Source organism: Zootoca vivipara, chromosome 4, assembly GCF_965207765.1.
Source record: "Zootoca vivipara chromosome 4, rZooViv2.hap1.1, whole genome shotgun sequence".
NCBI classification, from domain to species: domain Eukaryota; kingdom Metazoa; phylum Chordata; class Lepidosauria; order Squamata; family Lacertidae; genus Zootoca; species Zootoca vivipara.
This window is the reverse complement of record NC_142587.1, coordinates 101,368,597-101,394,540: the sequence shown is the minus strand read 5'-3', so window position 1 is coordinate 101,394,540 and position 25,944 is coordinate 101,368,597. Positions and strand designations below refer to the sequence as shown.

At 48.4% G+C, this 25,944-nt stretch overlaps 2 protein-coding genes across 2 annotated transcripts; one reads left to right on the top strand and one right to left on the bottom strand.

The window, feature by feature from the left end:
- Nucleotides 1-5,254: 5,254 nt before the first annotated feature.
- LOC118084999 (olfactory receptor 52I2-like) lies at nucleotides 5,255-6,115 on the top strand. The gene has a single exon (XM_035115244.2). The coding sequence runs from the start codon at nucleotides 5,270-5,272 to the stop codon at nucleotides 6,113-6,115; it is 846 nt and encodes a 281-aa protein (XP_034971135.2). The 5' UTR covers nucleotides 5,255-5,269.
- A 6,024-nt stretch (nucleotides 6,116-12,139) lies between these two features.
- LOC118085000 (olfactory receptor 52M1-like) lies at nucleotides 12,140-13,102 on the bottom strand. Its single transcript, XM_035115247.2, has one exon. The coding sequence runs from the start codon at nucleotides 13,100-13,102 to the stop codon at nucleotides 12,140-12,142; it is 963 nt and encodes a 320-aa protein (XP_034971138.1).
- Nucleotides 13,103-25,944: the final 12,842 nt, after the last annotated feature.

Below are 25,944 nucleotides of genomic sequence, written 5' to 3'. Positions count from 1 at the left end.
GTCCCTTTAGCTTTACTTTATCCATAAAACAGACAAAACAAATCTCAGCCTTCTGCTGCTTCTTGAAACTTCTTCTCAGTTCTTCTCCGTTTCTCACACAGAGAGTGACAATAACCAACAGCTTCGCATTTGGTGCTGTTTGCACCGTTCCTCCCGGGACCCTGGAGGACTCTGAATGCTGGGAAGCAGAAGTGAGATGGGGGAAGCCCTCAAATCCATCTCACCACAATGCAGCCGGGCAGCCTAGCTGACCTGCACATGGCCGGTGCACCAATGAGGCCACCATGCTCCACAGGGGGGCAGGAGATGCCACTGGTCTCCTCCCACCCCACAGATCCTGAATCAGGGGTGTGGTGGGGGCACCAGCAACAAATCTTGGCTTGAGGCCCATATTTTGTTATTACTGTATGTTGTAATTCTGCTAGAATCATAGAATCATAGAGTTGGAAGAGACCACAAGGGCCATCCAGTCCAACCCCCTGCCAAGCAGGAAACACCAGCAAAGCATTCTTGACATATGCCTGTCAAGCCTCTGCTTAAAGACCTCCAAAGGAGACTCCACCACACTCCTTGGTAGCAAATTCCACTGCCGAACAGCTCTTACTGGCAGGAAGTTCTTCCTAATGTTTAGGTGGAATCTTCTTTCTTGTAGTTTGAATCCATTGCTCCGTGTCCACTTCTCTGGAGCAGCAGAGTTTGCTTTATGATAGAATGGTTTAGCTGTTTATGGATCCTGTTGATATGATTTTGTAATTTTTGTACAGTCATACCTCTTGTTATGAATGCAGCAGGATACGTACGTGCTGAACCCAGAAGTACCGGAACGGGTTACTTCCGGGTTTGGCGGTTCACGCATGCGCAGACGCGATGAATGACGTCATGTGCATGCACAGAAGCGCCGAGTTGCTCCACGCACATGCGCAGACGTGGCGCTTCATGTTGCATACTGCTCATGTTGGGTATGGGGCTCCGGAACAGATCCTGTACGCAACATGAGGTACCATTGTATATAGTTTCCCTCTGTTTCTTTTTATTTCTTTGTACCCCACTCTGGGATTGAAAACATTCAATAATGAGTGGGCTATAAACTTATATGCAGAATTCATCATGCGAAGGACTGGACTAGATGAATCCCAAGCCGGAATTAAGATTGCCGGAAGAATTGTCAACAACCTCAGAATATGCAGATGACACAACCTTGATGGCAGAAAGTGAGGAGGCATTAAAGAACCTTATAATGAGGGTGAAAGAGGAGAGCGCAGAATATGGTCTGAAGCTCAACATCAAAAAAACCAAGATCATGGCCACTGATCCTATCACCTCCTGGCAAATAGAAGGGGAAGAAATGGAGGCAGTGAGAGATTTTACTTATTTGGGCTCCTTGATCACTGCAGATGGTGACAGCAGACACGAAATTAAAAGACGCCTGCTTCTTGGGAGAAAAGCAATGACAAACCTAGACAGCATCTTAAAAAGCAGAGACATCACCTTGCCTACAAAGGTCCGTATAGTTAAAGCTATGGTTTTCCCAGTAGTGATGTATGGAAGTGAGAGCTGGACCATAAAGAAGGCTGATCGCTGAAGAATTGATGCTTTTGAATTATGGTGCTGGAGGAGAGTCCCATGGACTGCAAGAAGATCAAACCTATCCATTCTTAAGGAAATCAGCCCTGAGTGCTCACTGGAAGGACAGATGCTGAAGCTGAGGCTCCAATACTTTGGCCTCCTCATGAGAAGAGAAGACTCCCTGGAAAAGACCCTGATGTTGGGAAAGATTGAGGGGACAACAGAGGACGAGATGGTTGGACAGTGTTCTCGAAGCTACGAACATGAGTTTGACCAAACTGCGGGAGGCAGTGCAAGACAGGAGTGCCTGGCGTGCTATGGTCCATGGGGTCACGAAGAGTCGGACACGACTAAACGACTAAACAACAACAACATAAATACTGTTATTTAAAAAACCAGGACAGAAAGTGTTGTGGTCCCAAGGTGCTTCTTCCTCACACCACACGGAATCCTTTCTCATTGCTGCCCTCCCTGAAGAGGATGAGTTTGGGGATCAACCGGGTAATAAATACCCTTACAGCGCCTCAGCTGAACACAATGGCTTTGCATGCAGTTGATGCATTCCTGGAGCAGGACAAAAACCAGGTCACTGCTGCAATTGGTGTGCTAGTCCTAGAGGATGCTCATCTGACCTCATATAACTCAGCTGTTGCCACCTAGTATCAGAAGACGTAACTCAGGAATAGGGAAAGGGCTGTTGGGGATCAGAACTGCAGGGAGACAAGGCAGGTATCTGAGTATCTGTTTATCCTCTGTGCTCCTGACAAGACAAGGGTGTTTAGCCCTTGTGGTTTTCCTGGAGCTCATAAAAAGCGAGGAGGGAAATGCAATTATTCATGATGGGATCTTCTTGACATGGCACCCTATTTCCAGTTGCAAGTAGAGAACAAGGCCTCCTTTACAGTTTTGCCTTCACCTGATCTGGACCATTTTGTGACTGACTCAGGTAGGTCTGGCGTTAAAGAGCAGCTTAGAGATGAGCTATATGACCTTCCAGTGCCCATAGACAGGGAGACGCCCGATTCAAGCTCAGTGGATGAGGAAACTTTAAGCAAAGTACATTGTCTTGTTTGCCAGAGGGCCTTCTCAGTAGTGGCACCCTCCCTGTGAAATGCTCTCCCACCAGATGTCAAGGAGATAAAGATTTACACAACAGGCAGCCCTGTATCCAGAAGTTTTGAATGTTTGACATTTTATTATTATTTTTATAATTTGCTGGGAAGCTGCCCAAAGTGACTGGGGAAACCTAGCCAGATGGGCAGGGTATAAATGTTGTTGTTGTTGTTGTTGTTGTTGTATATTTCTGTTCCTTTATGTTGTAAACTGCCCTGTGATCCTCAGATGAAAGGTGGCTTAGAAATTTAAGTAATAAATAATAATAAAGTACCTCACCAGGGAGTAAGCTGAGCAGTCACCGAATTAGAAGAGAAGTCCTCTTGTGGATCAGAAGTTGGTTAAGTTTGCTGCCAAGGAGTCTGGTGGAGTCTCCTTCTTTGGAGGTCTAAGCGGAGGCTTGACAGGCATATGTCAAGAATGCTTTGCTGGTGTTTCCTGCTTGGCAGGGGGTTGGACTGGATGGCCCTTGTGGTCTCTTCCAACTCTATGATTCTATGATTCTAAGCAAAGAGTAGGATTGAATGGACAGAGAGGAGTAGAAAGTGGAGTCCCTCTTTGATTAGTACTGAGACCTGTGCTTCTTAACTTGTTCATAAATGGTCTAGAGTTGGGAGTGAGTAGTGAGCCCGTCAGCTTTGCTGATGATAATACATTACGCAGAGTTGGTAAAACAGAACGAGATTGCGATGAGCTCCAAAAGAACCTCTCCAAACTGAGTGAATGGGCAGTAAAATGGCAAATGCAGTTCAATGTAAAATAAGTGTAAAGGGATGCATGTTGCAGCAAATGGAAAAGAAAGAAATAAACCCTTAATTTCACTTTTGTGCTCATGTGGTCTGAACTGGAGGTGACAGGCCAGGAGAGAGACCTTGAGGTCGTAGAAGATATCTTGAAGAAGATGTAGACACAATGGATGATGGCTCTGGAAAAGGCAGGTTCCATGCTAGGGATCATTAGGAAAGGCATTCAAAATGAAACTGTTGGTGTCCTATTGCTGCTACACAAATAAAGGATACTGTAGAATTGAGAAAGGTTCGATAAAGGGTAGCCAAAACGATCAAGGGGGTAGAGTGACTCCCCTGTGAAGAACGGTTGCAGCAGTTGGGGACTTTTTAGTTGAGAGAAAAGGCAAGCAAGAGGCAACATGATAGAAGTTAATAAAATTATGTCTGGCATGGAGAAAGTGGATAAAGAGAAGCTTTTCTCCCTCACTCTTGGCACTAGTACTTTTGGACACCCAAGGGAGCTGAATGTTGGAAGATTCAGGATAGACAAGAGAAGGGACTTCTTCATGCAGCACAAACTTTGGAACTCACTCCCACCGGAGGCCACAAACTTGGATGGCTTTTAAAAGAGGATTGGATGAATTCATGGAGGATAAGACTACGACTACCAGCCATGGATGGAGGCAATAATGCCTCTGAATCCCAGTTGCTGGAAACTCCAGGAGGGAAGAGGGGCTGCTTGCTGCTTTCTCATTGGGGCAACTAGTTGGCCACTGTGAGAACAAGATGTTGGGCTAGTTGGGCCACTGGCCTGATCCAGTAGGCTCTTCTTATGTTGCAGGTGTGCTGGCTTTCAATTCCCACCATCCCCAGCCAGCATGGGCATCTGAAGGGCACCAGGTTGGGGGATACTGGCGTGTTTGTATGAAGGAGCTCGAGTTCCATTCACTGACTGACTTGTGTACCGGTGAGCAAAGCAGAAACTACTAGGGCTCTCCTAGAACTCAGCCCCAGGCAGCAACTGATCCTCAGGGACCCTTGGGGTTGTAGAGAGAGAAGGTGTCAGTAGGAAACAACAACAACAACACCACCAACAACAACAACAAATTTTTATTTATACCCCGCCCTCCCCAGTCAAAACCGGGCTCAGGGCGGCTAACACCAATAAAATTACAATAAAACATAAAAAGCAATTAATTAAAATGCAGATTAAAATACAATATTAAAATTTAAAATGCAGCCTCATTTTAAGTAGTCCATAAATCCAAGCCATGAGGGAGGAAAACACAGGGGTCAGACTATGTCCAGCCCAAAGGCCAGGTGGAACAGCTCTGTCTTGCAGGCCCTGCGGAAAGATGAATAATCCCGCAGGGCCCTGGTCTCCTGTGAAAGAGCGTTCCACCAAGTTGGGGCCAATACTGAAAAGGCCCTGGCCCTAGTAGAGGCCAATCTAGCCACCTTATGGCTCAGGATCTCCAGAATATTGTTGTTTGTGGACCTTAAGGTCCTCCGCGGGGCATACCAGGAGAGGCGGTCCCGTAGATACGAGGGTCCCAAGCCGCATAGGGCTTTAAAGGTCAAAACCAGCACCTTAAACCTGATCCTGTACTCCACCGGGAGCCAGTGCAGCTGGTAAAGCACTGGATGAATGTGATCCCGCGGCCGGGGTGTTGCTTCCCTTTTGTGAAACCAACCTCAAATGCAAATTCTCTTTCTTGGGATTTCATTTTTCGTTAAGCTAGAACACCACGCTCAGCTTCATGGATCCAGACAAGTTCAACTCCAGCCCCTCTGCCTTCTTCTTAGTTGGCATCCCTGGGCTAGAAAATGCCCATCCTTGGATTGGCGCCCTCTTCTGCTCAATGTACTTGGTGGCACTTGCAGGAAACTGCGTCCTCCTCCTGACAATCCTACTGGCTCACACCTTGCACCATCCCATGTTCTTCTTCCTGGCCATGTTGGGAATGATCGACCTGGTCATGGCCACATCTGTGGTCCCCAAGATGCTCAGCATCTTCTGGATGGGCTCTCAAGAGATTGGCTTTGATGCTTGCTTCACCCAGATGTTCCTCGTCCACTCCACCACAGCTGTGGAATCAGGAGTCTTGCTGGCCATGGCCTTTGACCGGTACATCGCCATCTGCCACCCGCTAAGATATGAGACTATCTTGACACCCCAAAGGGTCGTGCAGATAGGGCTGGCCATTCTGACAAGAGGGATCCTCTTCATGGTGCCTTTGACCTGGGAGTTGAGGAATTTGCCATACTGTGCTTCCAAAGTGTTATCCCATTCCTACTGCGAGCACATGGTGGTCATGAAATTGGCCTGCGCAGATTATTCTGCAAGCAGCACCTACAACTTGGTGGGGACCACCCTCATTGTGGGGACCGACACAGCCTTCATCGCCTTGTCTTACGGACTGATTCTCGGGGTCGTGGGGAAACTTGCCGAGAAAACAGAGCGGCTCAAGTCCTTCAGCACCTGTAGCTCCCACATCTGTGTGATGCTGCTCTACTACCTCCCAGGCTTGGCCTCCATTTACATCCAGTGCTTTCCCCAGACGGTGCCACCACATGTGCAGGTCCTGCTGGCGGATCTGTATCTCAGCCTCCCTCCCATGTTGAACCCCATCATTTACAGCATCCGGACAAAGCAGGTGCGTGAGGCTCTGTGCAAAGTATTTTCCTTCTTCAAGGGTCCTCAATGAGCAAGCTTGGGATGGAGCAAGAGGAGCTTTTTCCATAGGAGGAAAAATTATTTTTCATTGACAGGCTCCCTCTGCTCACCAACCCTTCTGCCATTCCGCCCACATTAACTCTCGAGAGCATCCCCTTCCCATGCCATGTGACTACGGAGATTGCTTTTCGCCCTCATTTCTGAAGCCGTTTCTCTCTCCTGTTCTGCAATTCTGCTTTGCACCCAATTTCACCACCCCCCACATGCCCAAGGGTCCTCCCCGCTCCTTTCGTGCAACCCACTCTGCGTGCAAACTGCCCCCATGGTCACCTCCTGCATCTTCCTCCCTTTGCATTTATTGCAGCTGCTAAGCACCCTTTTCAGCTTCCACCAGGGCCGGCCTAAGACATGTTGGTACCGGAGGCAAACCACAAGATCATGTCACCACCCCTGCCAGGGAAGACGCTTGAGTGAACATCTACAGTCTTCTCTTTCTTTGGCGATCCCTCGTAGCCAAGTAAGATTGTCTTCTGTTATGTCCTGAGCTGAATCATAGAACAATAGGATCCAGAATCAGCAGTCTGATTTGTCTGCAGGAGCCACCCAATCCAACTCCAGGTGGAAGTGAATCCGCAACCTGATTGGCCTGCAGGAGCAGCCAATCAGGCGGATGGCAGAAGTGAATCTGCAACCTGATTGGCCTGCAGGAGCAGCCAATCAGGCTGCTGGCAGAAGTCAATCCACAAACTGATTGGCCCACAGGTGTAGCCCTGAAGTAGCCAATCACGCAAGGCCCATTGTGTAAATAATGTATATAAGCAGATGGTTTTGGGGAAAGGGCTATTCTTTTCTTCTTCTTCTCCTTGATGACTACGAGCTGAATAAAGAGCATGAAATTCACTCTCGACTCCGAGTATATTTCATCTTCCATAAACACGGTTTTAGCAGTGAGGCCATAAGTGACTGTGGAGGCCAATTCTGGATCCACACGTCCTTCCACAGTGGGGACATTGGTTTCTGGGCGGGAGTTGATCACGGTGGGGGTTTGCCAAGTGTGCCTTCCTCTATTACGTTTCTCTCTTTCGTCCTGAGTTTGAGCGTCTCCAAAGCCCATGACACCTTTGGTAAAGTCTGTTCTCCAACTGGAGCACTTGCAGGCCACTGTTTCTCAATTGTCTGTGTTTATACTACATTCTTTTAGAGAGAGAGAGAGAGAGTCTTTGAACCTCTTTTGTTGACCACCAGCATTATGCTTTCCATTTTTATGTTCAGAATAGAGTAGTTGCTTTGGAAGAAGAAGAAACAAAACATCTACAGGACATCAGGAAGAAAGGAGGCGGGGAATAAAGATCTACACTGGGAACAAGGGTGGGAGGAGACCAGCAGAACCTCCTATTTGCCAAGATATCACTGTAGACTCAGCATGGGATGCTGCCAAGGAGGCGACAGATCTGGCTTCCATGGAGTGCGGTGCAGCTGTCACTGTCTGTGGCGGCAACAGCAGGCAGTGCTTTCCTTGGAGGGCATACCTGCTGTCCCCATGGATCCTGCCACCTGAGGCAGTCACCTCACCTTGCCTCATGGGTGGGAGGGCCCTGCCTTCCACCCAGCTATGATGGCAACATCCCTGCCTGTCGTTCAGACCTTGCATGCCCCTGCTTTCACAACTGGGGATGCCTCCTAACCCCTCCTATTTTGCAACCCCCTCTGCGCCCCCATTTTCACCTTCACCCCTTTCCCTCTCTGCTCTCCTCCTTGCTTTCTTTATCTCTCCCTTGCACAGGGAATATTGCAGATATTAAGACTGCGCAGCTTGAAACGACTGTTAGCACAAAGACTGACTGCTTTTGGAATAAACATTGTCTAGACCCATTAGATTGTTCAAAGCTTTACTTGCAGAACTTTCTTCAGAACAAACACATCAAAATGCATCCAAATCATTCCATACAATATCTTGTGCTGTCCAGCACAGGCTCAGCATCTTAGAAATAAAAGACAATTCCGAACAGACCAAGAATCCAAGGTCTCTCTCTCTCCTTAGAACTGCCATTGGCCTGAAGTTGTTTTCTCTTTCTCTTATTATCAAACCCATCAAGGAGCTCAAAGAGCTCTTCTTGCTTTTCTTTTGCTTCAGTTACGTCTTCCAGTTAAACCCTTTCAGCAATACACACAGGCATTCAAGCTACAAGAAAGAAGATTCCACCTAAACATTAGGAAGAACTTCCTGACAGTAAGAGCTGTTCGGCAGTGGAATTTGCTGACATGGAGTGTGGTGGAGTCTCCTTCTTTGGAGGTCTTTAAGCGGAGGCTTGACAGCCATCTGTCAAGAATGCTTTGATGGTGTTTCCTGCTTGGCAGGGGGTTGGACTGGATGGCCCTTGTGGTCTCTTCCAACTTTATGATTCTATGATTCTTCATTTCAGGGTCTATTAAGCCAGTGTTTCCCAACCTTGTGCCTCCAGATGTTTTTGGACTACAATTCCCATCATTCCTGACCACTGGTCTTGCTAGCTAGGGATGATGGGAGTTGTAGTCCAAAAACATCTGGAGGCACAAGGTTGGGAAACACTGTATTAAGCAATTCTACTCACCAGGGATTACTCCCTGCTTCCATGCCTTCTCCTCCCTCCAATTGTCCTACCTTGTTTACACACACAAACTCCATCATCGTCACCTTCACCCCCTGTAAACAGACAATGAAAATCTCCTTTACAGTACATTTATTATTCAGGAACTACAGAGATAAAGACATGAACGCTTCTCTTGTCCTCTTATAATGGCAATGACGCCCATCTGAGAGGTGCCAGAACTGAGTTCTGGCAAGTTCTGGCTGAGAAATAGCCCCAGTGAGATGAGTTTGAATTGAAGAGGATGTAACCTTACATCCTCTCCGATGGGCGCTGTTGTTGTTGTTTAGTTGTTTAGTCGTGTCCAACTCTTCGTGACCATAGCACGCCAGGCACTCCTGTCTTCCACTGCCTCCCGCAGTTTGGTCAAACTCATGTTCGTAGCTTCGAGAACACTGTCCAACCATCTCGTCCTCTATCGTCCCCTTCTCCCAGTGCCCTCAATCTTTCCCAACATCAAGGTCTTTTCCATGGATTCTTCTCTTCTCATGAGGTGGCCAAAGTATTGGAGCCTCAGCTTCACGATCTGTCCTTCCAGTGAGCACTCAGGGCTGATTTCCTTAAGAATGGATAGGTTTGATCTTCTTGCAGACCATGGGACTCTCAAGAGTCTCCTCCAGCACCGATGGGCGCTACTGCCATTATAAGAGAACAGGAGAAGTGTTCATGTTGAATTCCGGCACCTCTTTCTCTAGAAAAATAGCACTATATCTCACAAAACAATAGCAAGGAACTGCAGGTATAGGTATACAAATTTAATAAATAATAATAAAAACAATAAATAATAAAACAACAGCTCAAAAGACTTGGGTGTGATATTATTCATGTAAGGGGGACTCCCTACAGGGAGCCAGCCCCCATCATCCTGACGTCCACCTCGTCAAGTACAGTGGTTCTGAAGCAGCCAGAGGGGGAGGAAGAGACTTGGAGGAGGAGAGAAATCAGAGTGAGGGACAATGGGAAAGCTTGGAGGCGGAGGGATGCAGGCAGTCGCTTAGGGATACTGCAGAGCCGGGGAACCGACTGCTGAGGGAGGAAGCTGAAAGGGCATCGCTCCTTCCAGCGCCAGAATTCTGCATATAAATTAAATAAGCAGGGAGACAATATACAACCTTGTCGTACTCCTTTCCCCAATTTTGAACCAATCAGTTGTTCCATATCCAGTTCTAACTGTAGCTTCTTGTCCCACATAGAGATTTCTCAGGAGACAGATGAGGTGATCAGGCACTCCCATTTCTTTAAGAACTTGCCATAGTTTGCTGTGGTCGACACAGTCAAAGGCTTTTGCATAGTCAATGAAGCAGAAGTAGACGTTTTTCTGGAACTTCATGGATCAATGCCTTGTCGTGGCGAAGGGGCTTGAATAACTCAGAGAAGCTATGAGCTATGCCATGCAGGGCCACCCAAGATGGACAGGTCATAGTGGAGAGTTTTGACTAAATGTGATCCACCTGGAGAAGGAACTGGCAAGCCACTCCAGTATCCCTGCCAAGAAAACTCCATGGACAAAGACAACAGACATGAGGACGTAGGACAACCCAATAAACATAGAATCAATTATGAGTACCAGGAAGCCAATTGTCACACCATAGATGTTGCTGATGGAGATGTCCTGGAGGTGGCAGCGTGGCAACTGCCTCCTGCTCCTCAGGCTGCTGGCGGGCTGTAGTCAGGCAGCCCCAACAGTGCCCTCCACCCCAGACCCGGCCGGGGACTCCGCTAGCAAAGCAGCCCATCGCGAGAGAGGCAGCCCGGCCCCGACACCGTCTCTTCCCCATCACCTGACCCCGCTGCTGGTCTGGTTCCGAGAAAAGCTGGTCCAGCTCCGGAGCCCCCCCTCGCCCCCTGGCAGAAGCTTCTCGCTCCGCTGCCTGACACCCCCCTCCCGTTTTGCCTGTGCAGGTGTCTCCTGCTTGAGCTGCTCCACCTGGACGCTGGACGCCGACGCCTTCTGTGGGCAGCGGCTCCTGGGGCTCCGAGGTGGTCCGTAAGTTGGTCCGCAAGTTCTAAATTTGGGGAAAGGGAAGGGGGTGCTGGATGGACCTTTGCACCATGGCTCTGGATGTGCTTAAGACGGCCCTGGAGTGGATCATTAGGCTAGAGGTTTGAAGAAGATATTTTCCCCAGGAGGCCACATGAGCTTCATGCAACGGTGATGGATCCAGAAGTACCCCAAAGCCATGTGCTTGCTTCTTCAGAGGGATCCTATCCCCATCAAAAGCCGACCACCTCCAACCCATCCTACCTAGAGAACCACTGGGCAATAGCAGTATCTCAGTCTTTGGACTGAGCTTCAGTTTATTGAGTTTCATCTTTATTAAGTGACCAATCCCTTTGACAAGGAGGATGCTACGAGAAAACCTGCTGCACACACAGACTCCTCACTGCTGTAAACTATAGTGAGGTCAAAGGCAGCTGGGACAGAGTGAAGAGGAAGGAGAGATGGGTAAAGAAGGATTTTACGTTCCAAATTTACCATGCCAAACTGGAGGCCGAGGGGAGTCACATGTGAATGAGGTAACACGCAACATATGTGCATTTAAGCATGGCAGCGAAGGCAGGAGACATTTATTGCAGATATTAATATTGCACAGTTTGAAGTGACTAGATGCATAACAACTGACTCCTTTGGAATGAAGCATTGCCCAGACTCATTAGAGTGTTCAAACCTTTGCTTGCAAAACTTTCTTCAAAACAGAACAAAAAACATCAAAGATACATCCAAATATTTCCGTACAATATATTGTGCAGGTCCAGGACAAGTTCATCTTCTTAGAAATACACCTGATCTAAGGTTAAACACAAGGGATGCAGGTGGCACTGTGGTCTAAACCACGGAGCCTAGGGCTTGCCGATCGGAAGGTCGGCGGTTCGAATCCCCGCGATGGGGTGAGCTCCCATTGTTCGGTCCCAGCTCCTGCCCACCTAGCAGTTCAAAAGCACGTCAAGTGCAAGTAGATCAATAGGTTCCACTCCAGCGGGAAGGGAAATGGCGTTTCCATGCACTGTTCTGGTTCGCCAGAAGCGGCTTAGTCATGCCGGTCTACAGAGCTAGATGAACCACAGCATCATCCACGACTGGACCTAACAGTCAGCGGTACCTTTGCCTTTAAGGTTAAACACTCATGAGTTATCAATCCACCAAGGAGCTCAGAGACCACTTCTTGCTGTTCTTTAGCTTCAGTGGAATCTCCCGCTTAAATCCTTTCAGCAAAGCACATAAGCATTCTTCATTTCAGTGTCAATTAAGCAATTATACTTAACACCATTAACGTGGGTCAGCCTTTTATATCCTATGACTAATTTAGTCCTTAGTATATGCTAGGGGGGGGTTGGTAAAAGACTCCCCCTCTAGAGCTAGTTCAGACTCCCCCTCTAGAGCTAGCTTTCTCCTTGCATTTGATTTGAGCCACAAATCACCCTGAGGCTCACATCAGGCCTTTAGCTCGTCTCCGGGACCAAGACATCATCTTAGCCAATTTTCTTTGGATCTCTTTTGTCCGGGCGGCGTACACGATAGGGTTCAAGACGGGAGGGAAGATGAGATAGAAGTTGGCCAGGAGGATGTGAGTTGGGGGAGCCACATTGTGCCCAAACCGGTGAGTCAAAGATGAAACTGCTATGGGGATGTAAAAGGCCAAGATGGCGGTGATATGCGAGGTGCAAGTGCTGAAGGTCTTAAGGCGGGCCTCCGTGGTGGATAAGCTCATCACTGCCCGGAAGATGAGGACATAGGACACCCCAATGCACAGGGAGTCAACAATGAGTACCAGGAAGCCAATGGCCATGCCGTAGATGTTGCTGATGGAGGTGTCCTCGCAGGAGAGCATCACCACAGCCATGTGCTCACAGTAGGAGTGTGCAATGATGTTGGTGTGGTAGTAGGTGTATCGATGAGCGAGAAGAGGCAGTGGAGCAATGTAGAGGAAGCCCCGCAGAGCAGCGGCCAGCCCGATCTTGGCCACCACCGAGTCGGTCAGGATGGTCCTATGCCTCAAGGGGGTGCATATGGCCACGTAGCGGTCAAAGGCCATCGCCAGGAAGATCCCAGATTCAATGGTGGCAAAAGAGTGGATGACAAACATCTGGAGGAGGCAGGAGTGGAAGGCAATGTCTTTGTTGTCCAACCAGAAGATGCTGAGCAGCTTGGGCATGGTGGAAGAGGAGAGGACCAAGTCGATGACGGCCAACATGGAGAGGAAGAGGTACATGGGCTCGTGGAGGTTGGGCTCGGCCCGGATGATGAAGAGGATGGTGCAGTTGCCCACCACGGCCATGACGTACATGGAGCAGAAAGGGATGGAGATCCAGACATGGGCGGCTTCCAGCTGAGGGATGCCCGTGAGGGAGAAGGTGGACGGGCTGATGCAGGCATTGTAGAAGGCTGGCATCTTACGCCACGGGAGGGACCATCATTCCACGTGACTGGAAACAAATCAGGGGAGAAGTCCTGTTATTGTACTTAATGCATTTTCTCCTTGAAGACCCTGAAATCTCAGGTGCTGTCCCTCAAGAGCAGCTCAGATCAGGCCGCCCCCAATTTGTGGAACAGTCTGTCCTGCTGAGACTTGGGAGGTACCCACTATTTGTAGTATTTTAGAAGCAACTGAAGGCATAAAATCTAAGAATTGTAGAGTTGGTAGAGACCCCAAGGGTCATCTAGTCCAACCCCCTGCATCCATGACAGATGGCCATCCAACCTCTGCTTTTAAACCTCCGAGGAAGGAGAATCCATCACCTTACAAGATGTTTCCCGGGTGTTTACAAGCTTTTCAATGGAATCATAGAACTGTAACATTAGAAGTGACCCCAAGAATCATCTTGCCCCACCCCCTGCAATGGAGGGATGGGGGATTCAAAAGGGAAATTCAGGAGCACCCATAGCTGAAGATAAAATCTGCTTACCTTCATAAACTGTTTTCACAAATGCAAGTTTGTACATAACCCAAATATACCTTGAACTTGACATGGAAGAAGGCCCTCTCTATGATGGCATATCCCATTTAGGAAATGCCCTCCCCTTCGGAGGTGCAGCCAACACTTTCTCTTTCAGATGCCAGCTGAGTTGCTTTTATACCCTGGCAGTTACAGGGTGTCCATGCGCAGAGTGAGTGGTAAAATGTGTGTTCCATAGGCTGTTGTTCCAACAATTTTTTTTATCTGCTCGTTTTATTGAATACCTGCATCTCAAGTGCTGGTCCAGAGGGTCTTCTGAACCCAGGTTGTGTGGAAAGAGGGGAGCCACTTTGCCCTGTGGCGGCTGAGATTTTGGGAGCAGAAAGCCATGGGAAGTCTGAGAGAAGAAGAAGAAGAAGAAGAAGAAGAAGAAGAAGAAGAAGAAGAAGAAGAAGAAGAAGAAGAAGAAGAAGAAGAAGAAGAAGAAGAAGAAGAAGAAGAAGAGCATCAATGGATGACCACCTGCCATTCTGCCATGGGTGCTTTAGCTGTGACTCCTACATTGCAGAGCCTTGGACTAGATGGCCCTTGGAGTGCCTTCCAACTCTATAATTCTATTATTCTATGACTGAGTGGGTGGCAAGTTCCCCACCAGAGTGAAATCTTCTTCAAGAAATCGCCTGGTCCTGGAAATCTTGAAGAGTTACTTTCAGACAGACATTGGCCTGCAGCAGGTACAACCCAATACATTTTGGACCTCCCACCCAGTTCAAAGTACTCAATACCAGTCAGGTAATTTGGGCAGAAGCAGAATACCCAACCAGAACCTCTCCTCCTCTCTGGCAGCAAAAAATATACAGTAATATACAGTATATACAGCAAAAAATATACAGTAATAATAAATCAAATAGCTAACCCTTTCTTGCCTTACTGACGCCGAAAATCCTACTTCCTGAGGAAGCTGTCTCACAACAGGTCTGATCCTGAGGTTCAAGTTACCAAATTATGGAGCCAGCATTGGTCCTTCCTAAGCAAATGCTGGCTTTGGCCATTTGGCGAGGTATTTGTGCTGCATATTTCAGAGACCTTGAGGGACCTTCCAAGCCAACTGGGGCCTGGGACAATTTAGTGGCTCTTTGGCTGCCAAACCTCAAAGCACCAAGCAAGGACTACAGATATTGAAAATGGAAAGCCTTTGTAAAAACTGTCTTCTTTATTTTGGCTATGTACCTTTAAAGCACAATTTCTCCCTCAAACAATTCAGGGCATTGTGGTGTGTAGAATCATAGAATTGTAGAGTTGTAAGGGACCCCCCGGGACGCAGGTGGCACTGTGGGTTAAACCACAGAGCCTAGGGCTTGCCGATCAGAAGGTCGGTAGTTCGAATCCCCGCGAGGGGGTGAGCTCCTGTTGTTCGGCCCCTGCTCCTGCCAACCTAGCAGTTCAAAAGCATGAAGTGCAAGTAGATAGATCATAGAATCATAGAGTTGGAAGAGACCACAAGGGCCATCCAGTCCAGCCCCCTGCCAAGCAGGAAACACCATCAAAGCATTCCTGACAGATGGCTGTCAAGCCTCTGCTTAAAGACCTCCAAAGAAGGAGACTCCACCACACTCCTTGGCAGCAAATTCCACTGCCAAACAGATAGGTAGCGCTCCGGCAGGAAGGTAAATGGCATTTTCGTGCGCTGCTTTGGTTTGCCATAAGTGGCTTAGTCATGCTGGCCACATGACCTGGAAGCTGTACGCCGGCTCCCTCGGCCAGTAAAGCAAGATGAGTGCCACAACCCCAGAGTCGTCTGCGACTGGACCTAATGTTCAGGGGACCTCCAGGGTCCTCTAGTCCAACCTCCTGCAGTGCAGGAATTTCATCTAAAGCATCCATGACCATCCAACATTGAAGTCATTCAAAGGGGGTGGGTTGGGGTCTTCTTTGTGGAGAACAACTCTTGTGGAGAGCAATTCTTTCCAAATAATATGATTTTCATTTAATTTCATTTAAGTCCATACCCATTATCTTGAGCATGACTTTTTTGGGCCTGTGAATATTTCTTCCTCCACATAGGCACACAAGGCAGAGGTCGGCTGCTAAAGACAGGGGCCTTTTCAGTGCTGGCACCCCCAGAGAGGTCTGCTCAGTGCCTACAAGGCGACGTTGTCAGTCGTGAATATTTCTTTTACTGCATTTGGTACCGGTATTTGTTGTACTGGCCATCATGCTGCTTTTAAGTCTGTAATAGATTTTAGTTTCCTGTTGTGTTTTGTGTTTTCACTTGTGAAACACCCAGAGGAGGCATATAAATATTGGAAGTAAACAAACAAACAAACAAACAAACAAACAAAAACAGCACTTGCTCCTGGCCTCTGCCTTCCTCTTGCTTGCCCAGGGGTGTGCACAGTGCCAACGCTGAGATTGAAGAGCCGGGGGCTGGCCCTGGAATATGGCATGGCATCCCAGCAAGGGAGAGGATTTCTGCATCACAGAAGGTGCCAATCCCAACACTCCCCCTAAAACTCCCTCGCTCTCTCCAAATCCTCTCCTTTCCAACTCCCCCTCCTGGAACCTCGGCCAAGCAGAGGCTCATGGGCGTACCCAGCGACGGGCGGGGGGGCAGCTGCCCCGCCCCAGAGGCAAAAAATAATAATTACCGTATTTTACCATATTAATACCGTATTACGGACCATAACCCACACTTTTTCCCTCCGAAAACAGAAGGGGAAAAGTTGCTGCAGGTTATGGAAATTGGGCTGTTTCCACCCCCTCCGCGGCTGCAGCCAGCGACAGGAACGTGGGAGGGGGGAGGAGCAACCTGAGCTGGGGGGGGCAGACGGGAGCTCCATCCTTCCTTCCCCCCTCTTCCTTCCTTCCTTTTTTTCTCTCTCTCCCTCCCTTCTCTCTCTCTCTCACCCCTTCTTTCCTTCCTTCCTTCCTTCCTTCCTTCCTTCCTTCCTTCCTTCCTTCCTTCCTTCCTTCCTTCCTTCTCTCTCTCTCACCCACATAGCTGCCAAGTCCCGGCGGCCATTTTTCTGGTGCCGCTTTGCCATTCTATGGGCACCAGAAAATGGCGGCGCCAGCGCCGGAAGTCGCTTCCGTGCATGACCGGAAACACGTAAAAGCGACTTCCGGCGCCGCCATTTTCTGATGCCCATAGAAGGGCGAAGCGCCACCGGAAGTCGCGTCACGCAACTTCCGGTCATGCGCGGAAGCGACTTCCGGCGCCGGCGCTGCCATTTTCTGGTGCCCATAGAATGGCAAAGCGGCACCAGAAAAATGGCCGCCGGGAAGAAGCGAATTTAAGGGAGAATGCCGGGATTCATCACCAAACGGGAGACCGCTGGGAAACAGTAAGAAAAAAGGGGTTTTCCCGGCAGATACGGGATACTTGGCAGCTATGCTCACCCACCCCTTCCTGCTTGCCTGCCTTCTCTCTCTTCCCTCCCTCCCTCCTTCCCTCCCTCTCTCTTCCCCTCCCTTGCCCCCCCCCCATAGTTTTGATCCTGGGTACGCCCTTGCAGAGGCTGCTGTACTTTAACCCTTTTCTGGCACGGGGAAAAGAAAAAGAAAATACTTGGGGACCCAACAAGCCCCAGCAAAACCAAACTTTTTCCGTCACACACAGTCTGCTTGGAATGATCTCTTCTTTCTTCTAAGATGCTGACCCTGTGCCGGACAGGCACAAGATATTGTATGGAATTCTTTGGGTGCATCTTTGACTTTTTTGTTCTGCTTTGAAGAAAGTTCTGCAAGTAAAGCTTTGTATAATATCGAATGCGTCTGAACAACGTTTCATTCCAAAAAGAGTTAGTTTTTGCACATCCTATTGCTTCAAGCTACACAATATTAATATCTGCAAAAGGCTCCTCTTCTGTGCTTGCATTCATATGGCTCTGAGAGGCCCCCCCTGGGTCTCCGCCTGAGATGGAGGCCACTTCATGTGTTCCAAAATCCCTCCGTGGAACTGAATTTGCATGTGACCATGCAGACCACCTTCAACATGAAAGGGGACAGAGGAGATATGGGTTCATTCGGTGGGGGAGCTCTCTATTCAAGTTAAGCACCAGGCCTGCCCAGGAACCCACATGAGCTTAGAACAGCTTGCTGGATCAGGCCAAAGGCCCATCTAGTCCAGCTTCCTGTTCTCACAGAGGCCAACCGGATGCCTCTTGCGCGAAACCCACAAGCAGGACCTGAGCACAAGAGCAACTCTCCCTTTCTGCCTTTTCCAGAAACTGGGATTCAGAAGCGTTTACTGCCTCCAATTGTAGAGGCATCGTCACTCTTCTCAGCCTCAGTTCCTCAGCTGTAAAATAGGAGCAATGGCTCACGTTCCCTTACCTCAAGCCTCCTGTCTCGATTTATTACTCTCCCCTTTGGGGTCTCTCCCCCACCCCACCCCCGGTATGAGCACCAGCCTTCGTCAACGTGTAGTCCTCCAGATGTTTGGGACTACAACTTCCATCATCCCCTGTCTGAACCACTGTCTGATGTGGGGGGGGGGGTGAGAGATGGAAGGTGGATCTAGAAAGCAACAAATTAGCAAAGGTGGATTTAGCCTGTAGAATGCTTGAGGCCTGTGCTCCTCTTTCAAGCCCCGAATAGGACATCTAGGTCATTGTGCCAGTAACAACAACAAGAATCACTATGACCAGTATGTTTCCGAGCACAATTCAAAGTGTTGGTGCTGACTTTAAAGCCCTAAACAGCCTCGGTCCAGTATACCTGAAGGAGCGTCTCCACCCCCATCGTTCTGCCCAGACACTGAGGTCAAGCTCCGAGGGCCTTCTGGCGGTTCCCTCCCTGTGAGAAGGGAGGTTACGGGGAAGCAGGCAGAGGGCCTTCTCGGTGGTGGCGCCCGCCCTGTGGAACACCCTCCCACCAGAGGTCAGAGAGATAAACAACTACCTGACATTTAGAAAATACCTAAAGGCAGCCCTGTTTAGGGAAGTTTTTAATCTTTAAGAAATTAGTGTATTTTAATATTTCTGTTGGAAGCTGCCCAGAGTGGCTGGGGAAACCCAGCCAGATGGGCAGGGTATAAATAATATATTATTATTATTATTATTATTATTATTATTATTATTATATTGAATTGTATTAATTGCTGTGATGAAGTTGTTGCTGCTGTTTACTCTACTTATGTACGCTGCTGCATTTTGATATTACAGTGATTGCAATGCCTGTTTGTTTTGTAATGCTATTGTGATGATCACGAGCCATTTTGACTTTGACATCTGTTGCTGGAAAAGCATATCAAACCAAATTAAAGGTGCAAAGTTTTGCAGGCAGGGCAGTCGGCAATTTGGGCTTGCAGAAAGGACCCATCGCAATTTCCGTCCAGCCTGTGTCTTTATGAAAATCCCTGTTCTTGATTTTCAAGTTCTTCTCAGCGGAAAAAGGGGGGAAGCAGGTAAAGGAGTTTATCCTGCTTCTCTCGTCTGCGGAAAGGGCTCCATCGTGTGGGAGAAGATCGGGCTGCAAGCTACCCCACCTCCACCTGAGGCTGGAAAGGGCACTAGGGATCAACTCTGCTCCTTGCACAGCCTTGCCCACAAGAGGAAAGGGGTCCTGAGAAATCCCACCTGCAATTAGCAAAGGCCTTTAGGGGCTGCCGCACTCACTTTTCTGAACCACTTTGGGAAACTTTCTGTGTCCTGCACGGAAAGGAACAGCCTGCGTGTTTTTTTTTTATTTTTTACCAAGAGAGCTCACTTCTTGTTCATGTCTTTTCTTAGCATTCTTATTCTGGTGTGTGTAGTATATTTTTAGATTTCTGCAGAAAAGTCATAGCTCAGTGCTCTTGTTTTCCACATAGCAGCCATCTGGGGACCTGCTGCCTGCCAGCCAGCCAGCCTTGGGCACAGGGGGGTCAGATGTTGGCAGCAGGCAAATCTCCCCGCACCCACCTGCTCCTGAGGCCGACATGTTTGTCCACTCGCCGTTAAGTGGGGCCCAGAGGAGACAGGATCCTTCCTTTGTTTACCAGCGATGCTTAATAGCTCCAGCCTCATTAGTGCCGGCCGGACTCGGCCACTGGAGAGCGGAGAACAGAGGCCACGTAATTAAGCCCTGGGCACCACGACTCATTTGCAAACTTGTCGGCTTGAGGAACTTTTAATGTGACCTTTGGGCACCAAAAGGAACTTTTGCAGAGCTGACTGTTGCAAAGGACAGCAGAATATGCAGCAAGGATCTCGTTCTAAAAACCCAGCACCTCCCTCCCTCTCCACCCCGAGAACCTCTGTCATTTTCTTAAATTAAAAACCTTATTGTAAATTTCAAAAGCAATTACCAATTATTCCGGTCTTGTCGGGAATATCAGTTATTATTTTTCATTTATTGAATTTATATGCCGCCCTATACCTGGAGGCCTCGGGGCGATTCGCATAAAAAGATCCCAGTATATAAAATTAAAATAAAAGCAATAACCCAATAAATAATACCCCTCCCCCACCCAAAAAAGAGCCACGTTTTAAAAGGGCATGGGAGGTTGATCGGGTCAAGCAAAGGCCTGGTTAAAAAGGGACGTTTTCCCCTGTCGCCGAAAGGTGTGTAATGACAATACAACCAGGGTGGGGGGAGAAAGATGGGGGTGTCAGTCACTAAGAGGAAGACCTGCCACTGTGTGCTCATAGCCTCTCCTGCCAACCCCATAAATGCTGCCACCTCAATCCTGTCTGCATTTACTTGGAAGTAAGTCCCATTCGTGGTGGCTGGCACCCCACTGCTGCTCCTGCTTCCACCGCCTCAAAACCTCCCCCCCTGACGCCCCCCTGATGCTTCCTCCTCTGTTGCCATACTGCCACCTGAGACCTCTGTGTGTGGCCCAGGGAAGCCCCAGCGCATTTCCGGTACTGGGGGAGAAAAGAGGAGGAAGAGGAGGGTGACAAGTCCAGGAGACAGCAGGGGACAGAGCCGCCAGCTTCCCAAGAAGAGCCGGGGGGGCAGGTGGCATGTAGCATGTGACCCTCACACATGCACAACATCTGACGCTCTGAGCATGGCTTCAGGATGTGGGAGGAGCTGGGGGTGGAGCTAAACGTGGCAGCAGTGTTTCTTCAATGGCTGTGGCTCCTCTTGCTGCCGCCACCGGCCTGGGGCTGCTTCCCGCCTCCATTGTTGTTGTTGTTTTTCATTTATTGAATTTATATACCGCCCTATACCCAGAACACGGGTGGCGCTGTGGTCTAAACCACAGAGCCTAGGGCTTGCCGATCAGAAGGTCGGCGGTTTGAGCTCCCGTTGCTCGGTCCCAGCTCCTGCCCACCTAGCAATTCGAAAGCACGTCAAAGTGCAGGTAGAAGCGGCTTTGACATGCTGGCCACATGACCCGGAAGCTGTACGCCGGCTCCCTCGGCCAATAACGCGAGAGGAGCGCGCAACCCCAGAGTCGGTCACGACTGGACCTAATGGTCAGGGGTCCCTTTACCTTTTATACTAACTAAACGTGGGTGGCTCTGTGGGTTAAACCACAGAGCCTAGGGCTTGCTGATCAGAAGGTCAGCGGTTCGAATCCCTGCAATGGGGTGAGCTCCCGTTGCTCAGTCCTTGCTCCTGCCCACCTAGCAGTTCGAAAGCACGTAAAAGTGCAAGTAGATAAATAGGTACCGCTACAGTGGGAAGGTAAACGGCGTTTCCGTGTGCTGCTCTGGTTCGCCAGAAGCGGCTTAGTCATGCTGGCCACATGACCCGGAAGCTGTACGCCGGCTCCCTCGGCTAGTAAAGCAAGATGAGCGCCGCAACCCCAGAGTCATCCGCGACTGGACCTAACGGTCAGCGGTACATTTACCTTTACCTATACCCAGAGGTCTCAGGGCGGTTCAGGAGGAAAAGGAGGAGGAGACATCTGGGGGCCACACTCGGCTTTGTGCTTGGCCTCTTCCACCACTTTTGGACATTGGGGGTCAGCAAAAGAGCTTGGTCCCTAGGAGATGGTGCCCCTGGCAAGAGGCACACTTCTAGGGGCCTGGATCTGTTGTCCCTGCCTGCTGTCCCCATGCCTCATTTGCGGCCAGCCCTGTTGTGAGGTAGTGGCTGGGCCAAGGTGGCCCAGTGGCTCCATGGCAAAGTGGGGATTTGAAGCCTGGTCTCTCGCAGGCCCAGCGCTCTAGCCATTGTGCCACCACTGCCTGGGGCGGCATCCTAGGTTGCAGCCGGGCCCCAGGGGTTCAGGTTGAGCTAAAAAAAAAGAAAGAAACTGGAGAACTGTAAGATTGGACGGAGGCTCAAAACACAGATCTGCCATTCCTCTCACCCGCCATACGTAGCAAACACCAAAGTAAGGAACCACAGATCGACCATGCATAATTTTGTTGCCAGCATTTCTGCCCTGCATCAAATTAGATTTCAAGGCACTCTGCAACTTCTGTCATAAAAGAATAAAGCGTTGTGTTTTGTTTTATTTCATTGGAGATATTTGTAAGCCACCCTGTTTCCAAAAGGGATTCCTTTGCAGCATACAAGAGGCATAAAAGAATTATTCACACCAAGCCCACTACAATGAAACAACTACCTTCCTGCAGCGAAAAACTCTAAAAGGGAAACTGAGGCAATGTAATTCAGAAAAATGATACACTGCTTGATCGTTTAAAAACATCAAAGCAGTCTACAATAATAACACAGTTCAGATGACGCAGGAAATTAATTTTAAGTCTGGACACTTCTGTTACAGAAAGAGGCAAGTAAGTTTTTAAACAGGAATAATGAATAATGAAGGTTATATCTCTCTGTGTATCTGAAGAAGTGTGCATGCACACGAAAGCTCATACCAAAATATAAACTTAGTTGGTCTTTAAGGTGCTACTGAAGGAATTTTTTTATTTTGCTTCGACTCAGACCAACAGGCTACCTACCTATATCTCTCTGTTTTTGTCTCTCTTGTAGCTACAGTATTGGACTCACAAACTCAAACAAATTAAACCGCAGTGCCACCTAGTGGGTTTTGGGAAAACAGCAGTTATTTTTGAAAATGTGCAGAAACCAGATACCTTACATTGAATTATCTTACATTGAATTATCTTTTGAAACCTAAACTGAATAGATACCAGAACAAACACACAATATGCTTGTCCGTGTAAAAAATAAAAAACAAAGTTTAAACAAATATGCAACACAAAATCAATCCCATCATGTGTGCATGCATGTTTATTAATACAGAGGAAAAAATAAAAATACTACACAAAATTAAAACAATTACAAATGCAACAAAATATTAACACCAGTGTGTGTGTGTGTGTGTGTTTATAGGCTTTAGCTAGTTATTTAGACTTCAATGTTGGGCCGCCATCTGTCATGGATGCTTTGGCTGAGATTCCTGCATTGCAGGGGGTTGGACTAGATGGCCATTGGTGTCCCTTCCAGCTCTACAATTCTATGATTCTATTACTTTTATCAGATATTTCATTTGGACAATCTGCTTGCTCAATGTTTTATCTGCAGGGTTGTTGATTTGTTGTTTTATATGGTACAATCACATCTTCTGTGCATTTAACCTGGTGCAATTTCAATCATACACGGCTGAAGGACAGCTAGTTGAAATCCTACAAGTCGGACGCAAGCATGCCAGAAAGCTTAAGAAGCTCGAAAAGAGCCTTTAGTCTTCCTGCCTTGCTTAGGGGGATGGCAGGACCCTCTCGGCACGCTGGTTCTGGGATGCTCTGACAAGATCTGGCGGCGCTGTTCAAATTCCCACGAGATCTTGAATGAGCATCAAAAGCCTTCCGGATCTGGGGCGCTGTGGGGCAGGCCTTTCCCCCAACCACCAAGCAAGGCAGGGAAGCTTAAATGGTCTTTTGGCTCTGGGTCCGCCTTGCCCCTCAAGCACGCTGGCTCTGGAAGGCTAAGGATGATTTTGCAGGGGCGGTTTGAGTATACGCATTTTCAGGCCTACAACTGGGCTATTGTTTCTTGGGTGGGCTGACTTCATTTTGTACCACTGGAAAGCCATCCTAAAGGACCATCCTGCCAAACGCCATGGGGAGAGAAATGATTTACCGTATTGGCCCAAATATAAGCCGCACCTTTAAAATTCAAGGGGGGAGAGAGAAAAAAGAGCCGGCACCGCTCCCTTAAAATTCTGCAGGCACTCACACCCGTTGCGTTTTACCATATGTCTGTTTCAGCAGCGATATCGTAAAAGCCCATTTTTGTAAGGTCGTGAATTGAAGCCACACTTTAACTTTTCGCAGTCAGAATTTTTGGGGGGGAAGTGAGGCTTATATTCAGGCCAATACGGTACATAAATCACTGGTTCTCAAGCTTTTTTCCCTCTGGGCCTCACTTCCAGAATAAAAATTTGCTGGCACCACAACTATTTTTTTATTGATAAGAAATACATTGCAAAACTGAAAAGGAAAAGCTCTTCGTAGTGCTTGATTTGTAACACAGAACACAACGGCTTTGTAATATGATGACTGTGGGACTTCCAGAAAGTTTGAAACAATGCAGCTACAAGCTGCATAAGAACTTTAAATGCTTCTTTGATGGTCCTTGAATCTTCCTGCCGCACTTGCCATCTTCTCCTGGCACACCAGCATAGCATGCACTGACATAAAGAAAATATATATAATAGCAGCCTGAATTAATAGTCCATTGCTGTTAAGATTCCAGTCCTTAGGGACATTTGGAGGGCACCCGGTTGGGGAAGGCGAGCGCATAGGATTGCACCGCAGCCTTAAAGCATCGTGTCTATTGTCTCCACCCCCACTTAGGATCCGACCTTTGAGCTTGTCCCCAGAATACATGAGGAGCCTGGATTGTCCCATACCCTCCAACATTTCTCCAATGAAAATTAGGGATGCCCCATTCCCTAATGATAATTTTACTATTTATACCCCGCACATCAAACTGGGTTGCCCCAGCTACTCTGGGCAGCTTCCAGCATATATAAATACATAATAAAACATTTAATTTTTTTATTTAAAAACTTCCCTATACAGGATTGTATTCAGGCAGCTCGGGGGCCAGGTAACTCCATACCCTCCAACATTTCTCCAGTGAAAACAGGGACAACCTAAGGAAAAGCGGGACATTCTGGGGTCAAATCAGAAACCGGGACGGCTTCTCTAAATCAGGGACATCCCTGGAAAATAGGGACACTTGGAGGGTCTGTTGGCTCAAAGTCACATTTCATCACTCGTTCAAAAGTGAACGGTTCAATGTTGCAATTGACCCTGAGACGGGACCAGATTCTACAACCCATGTAGTGTTCCTTGGAGGTTTATTCATTCTTTTAAATGTATTGCATTTCTATCTCTCCTTTTCAAGGAGCTCAAGGTGGCATGCATAGTTCACCCCCCTCCTCATTTAACCTCCACAACACTAGCCCTGTGAGGCAGGTCAGGCCAAGAGCGAGGGACTGGTCCCCAAGGCTTAGCCCAGTGAAAGCTCCGTGGCAGAGTGGGTGATGCGAACCCAAGTCTCTCCCAGGTCCTAACTTTTTTAATCCTTAATTTTTTAATCTAACTGTAACCAGTGTACTGCACTGCTTTGCCATGCAGAAAAGGCAGAGGTGTGGGGCCACATGGCAAACTTGGGACTCTAAAGGAAAGTTTTCTCTCTCTCCCTCCACAGGTCCGAACAGCAACTTCAGGTCTGAAGGGAAAGGCGTTTTGCTCTGCGGAAAATTGGCCCCGCAGGGAGGCAGGTGGCAATTGTTACAACAGGGCAGCTAATTGAGCCATCTGCAAACAGGCAGGGGCCGTGGGGGCCACACAGGCCAGGGAGAATCAAGTCCGCTGCGGCCCCCAGACTCTGCCACTGTTATTGTCCAGCTCGTTAAGGCTAATTGGACTCGGCGGTCTTGGCTGCACCCGCAGGGAGGTGCGAAAGGACAGCGGAGATAAACAGCAGCAACAACTTTAGAAACTTCTAACTTTGTCCACTTCTGGATTCCAGTAACTGAAAGTGAACGGCAGGCCAGAAAATAGGCAGCCTGCCCTTTTCTACGGTGCTGGGAATCTTGAGGGTCCCACCATTCCTGCAGGAGGGAGGGGAGGGCGGCACTGCGGCCATTTCGGGTTGTGCTATGAGGAAGTTTTGCACAGAAGTTGGCAATAAATGCTGATGTCATTTTCGCAGATTCATATAGTTGGAAGGGTCCCCAAGGGTCATCTAGTCCAACCCCCTGCAATGCAGGAATCGTGGCTGCAGAATCCCTGACAGGTGGCTGTCCAATCTCTGTTTTAAAACCTCCAGCAAAGGGCTCTTCCTGTTTTGACAGAGGGGGATAATAATAATAATAATAATAATAATAATAATAATAATAATAATAATAATATATTTATTATTTATACCCCACCAATCTGGCTGGGTTTCCCCTGCCACTCTGGGTGGCTCCCAA

Excerpts from the sequence above, each read along its gene's own strand:
- LOC118084999 (XM_035115244.2), top strand. The coding sequence starts at position 5,270 with ATGTACTTGGTGGCACTTGCAGGAAACTGCGTCCTCCTCCTGACAATC.
- LOC118085000 (XM_035115247.2), bottom strand. The coding sequence starts at position 13,102 with ATGCCAGCCTTCTACAATGCCTGCATCAGCCCGTCCACCTTCTCCCTC.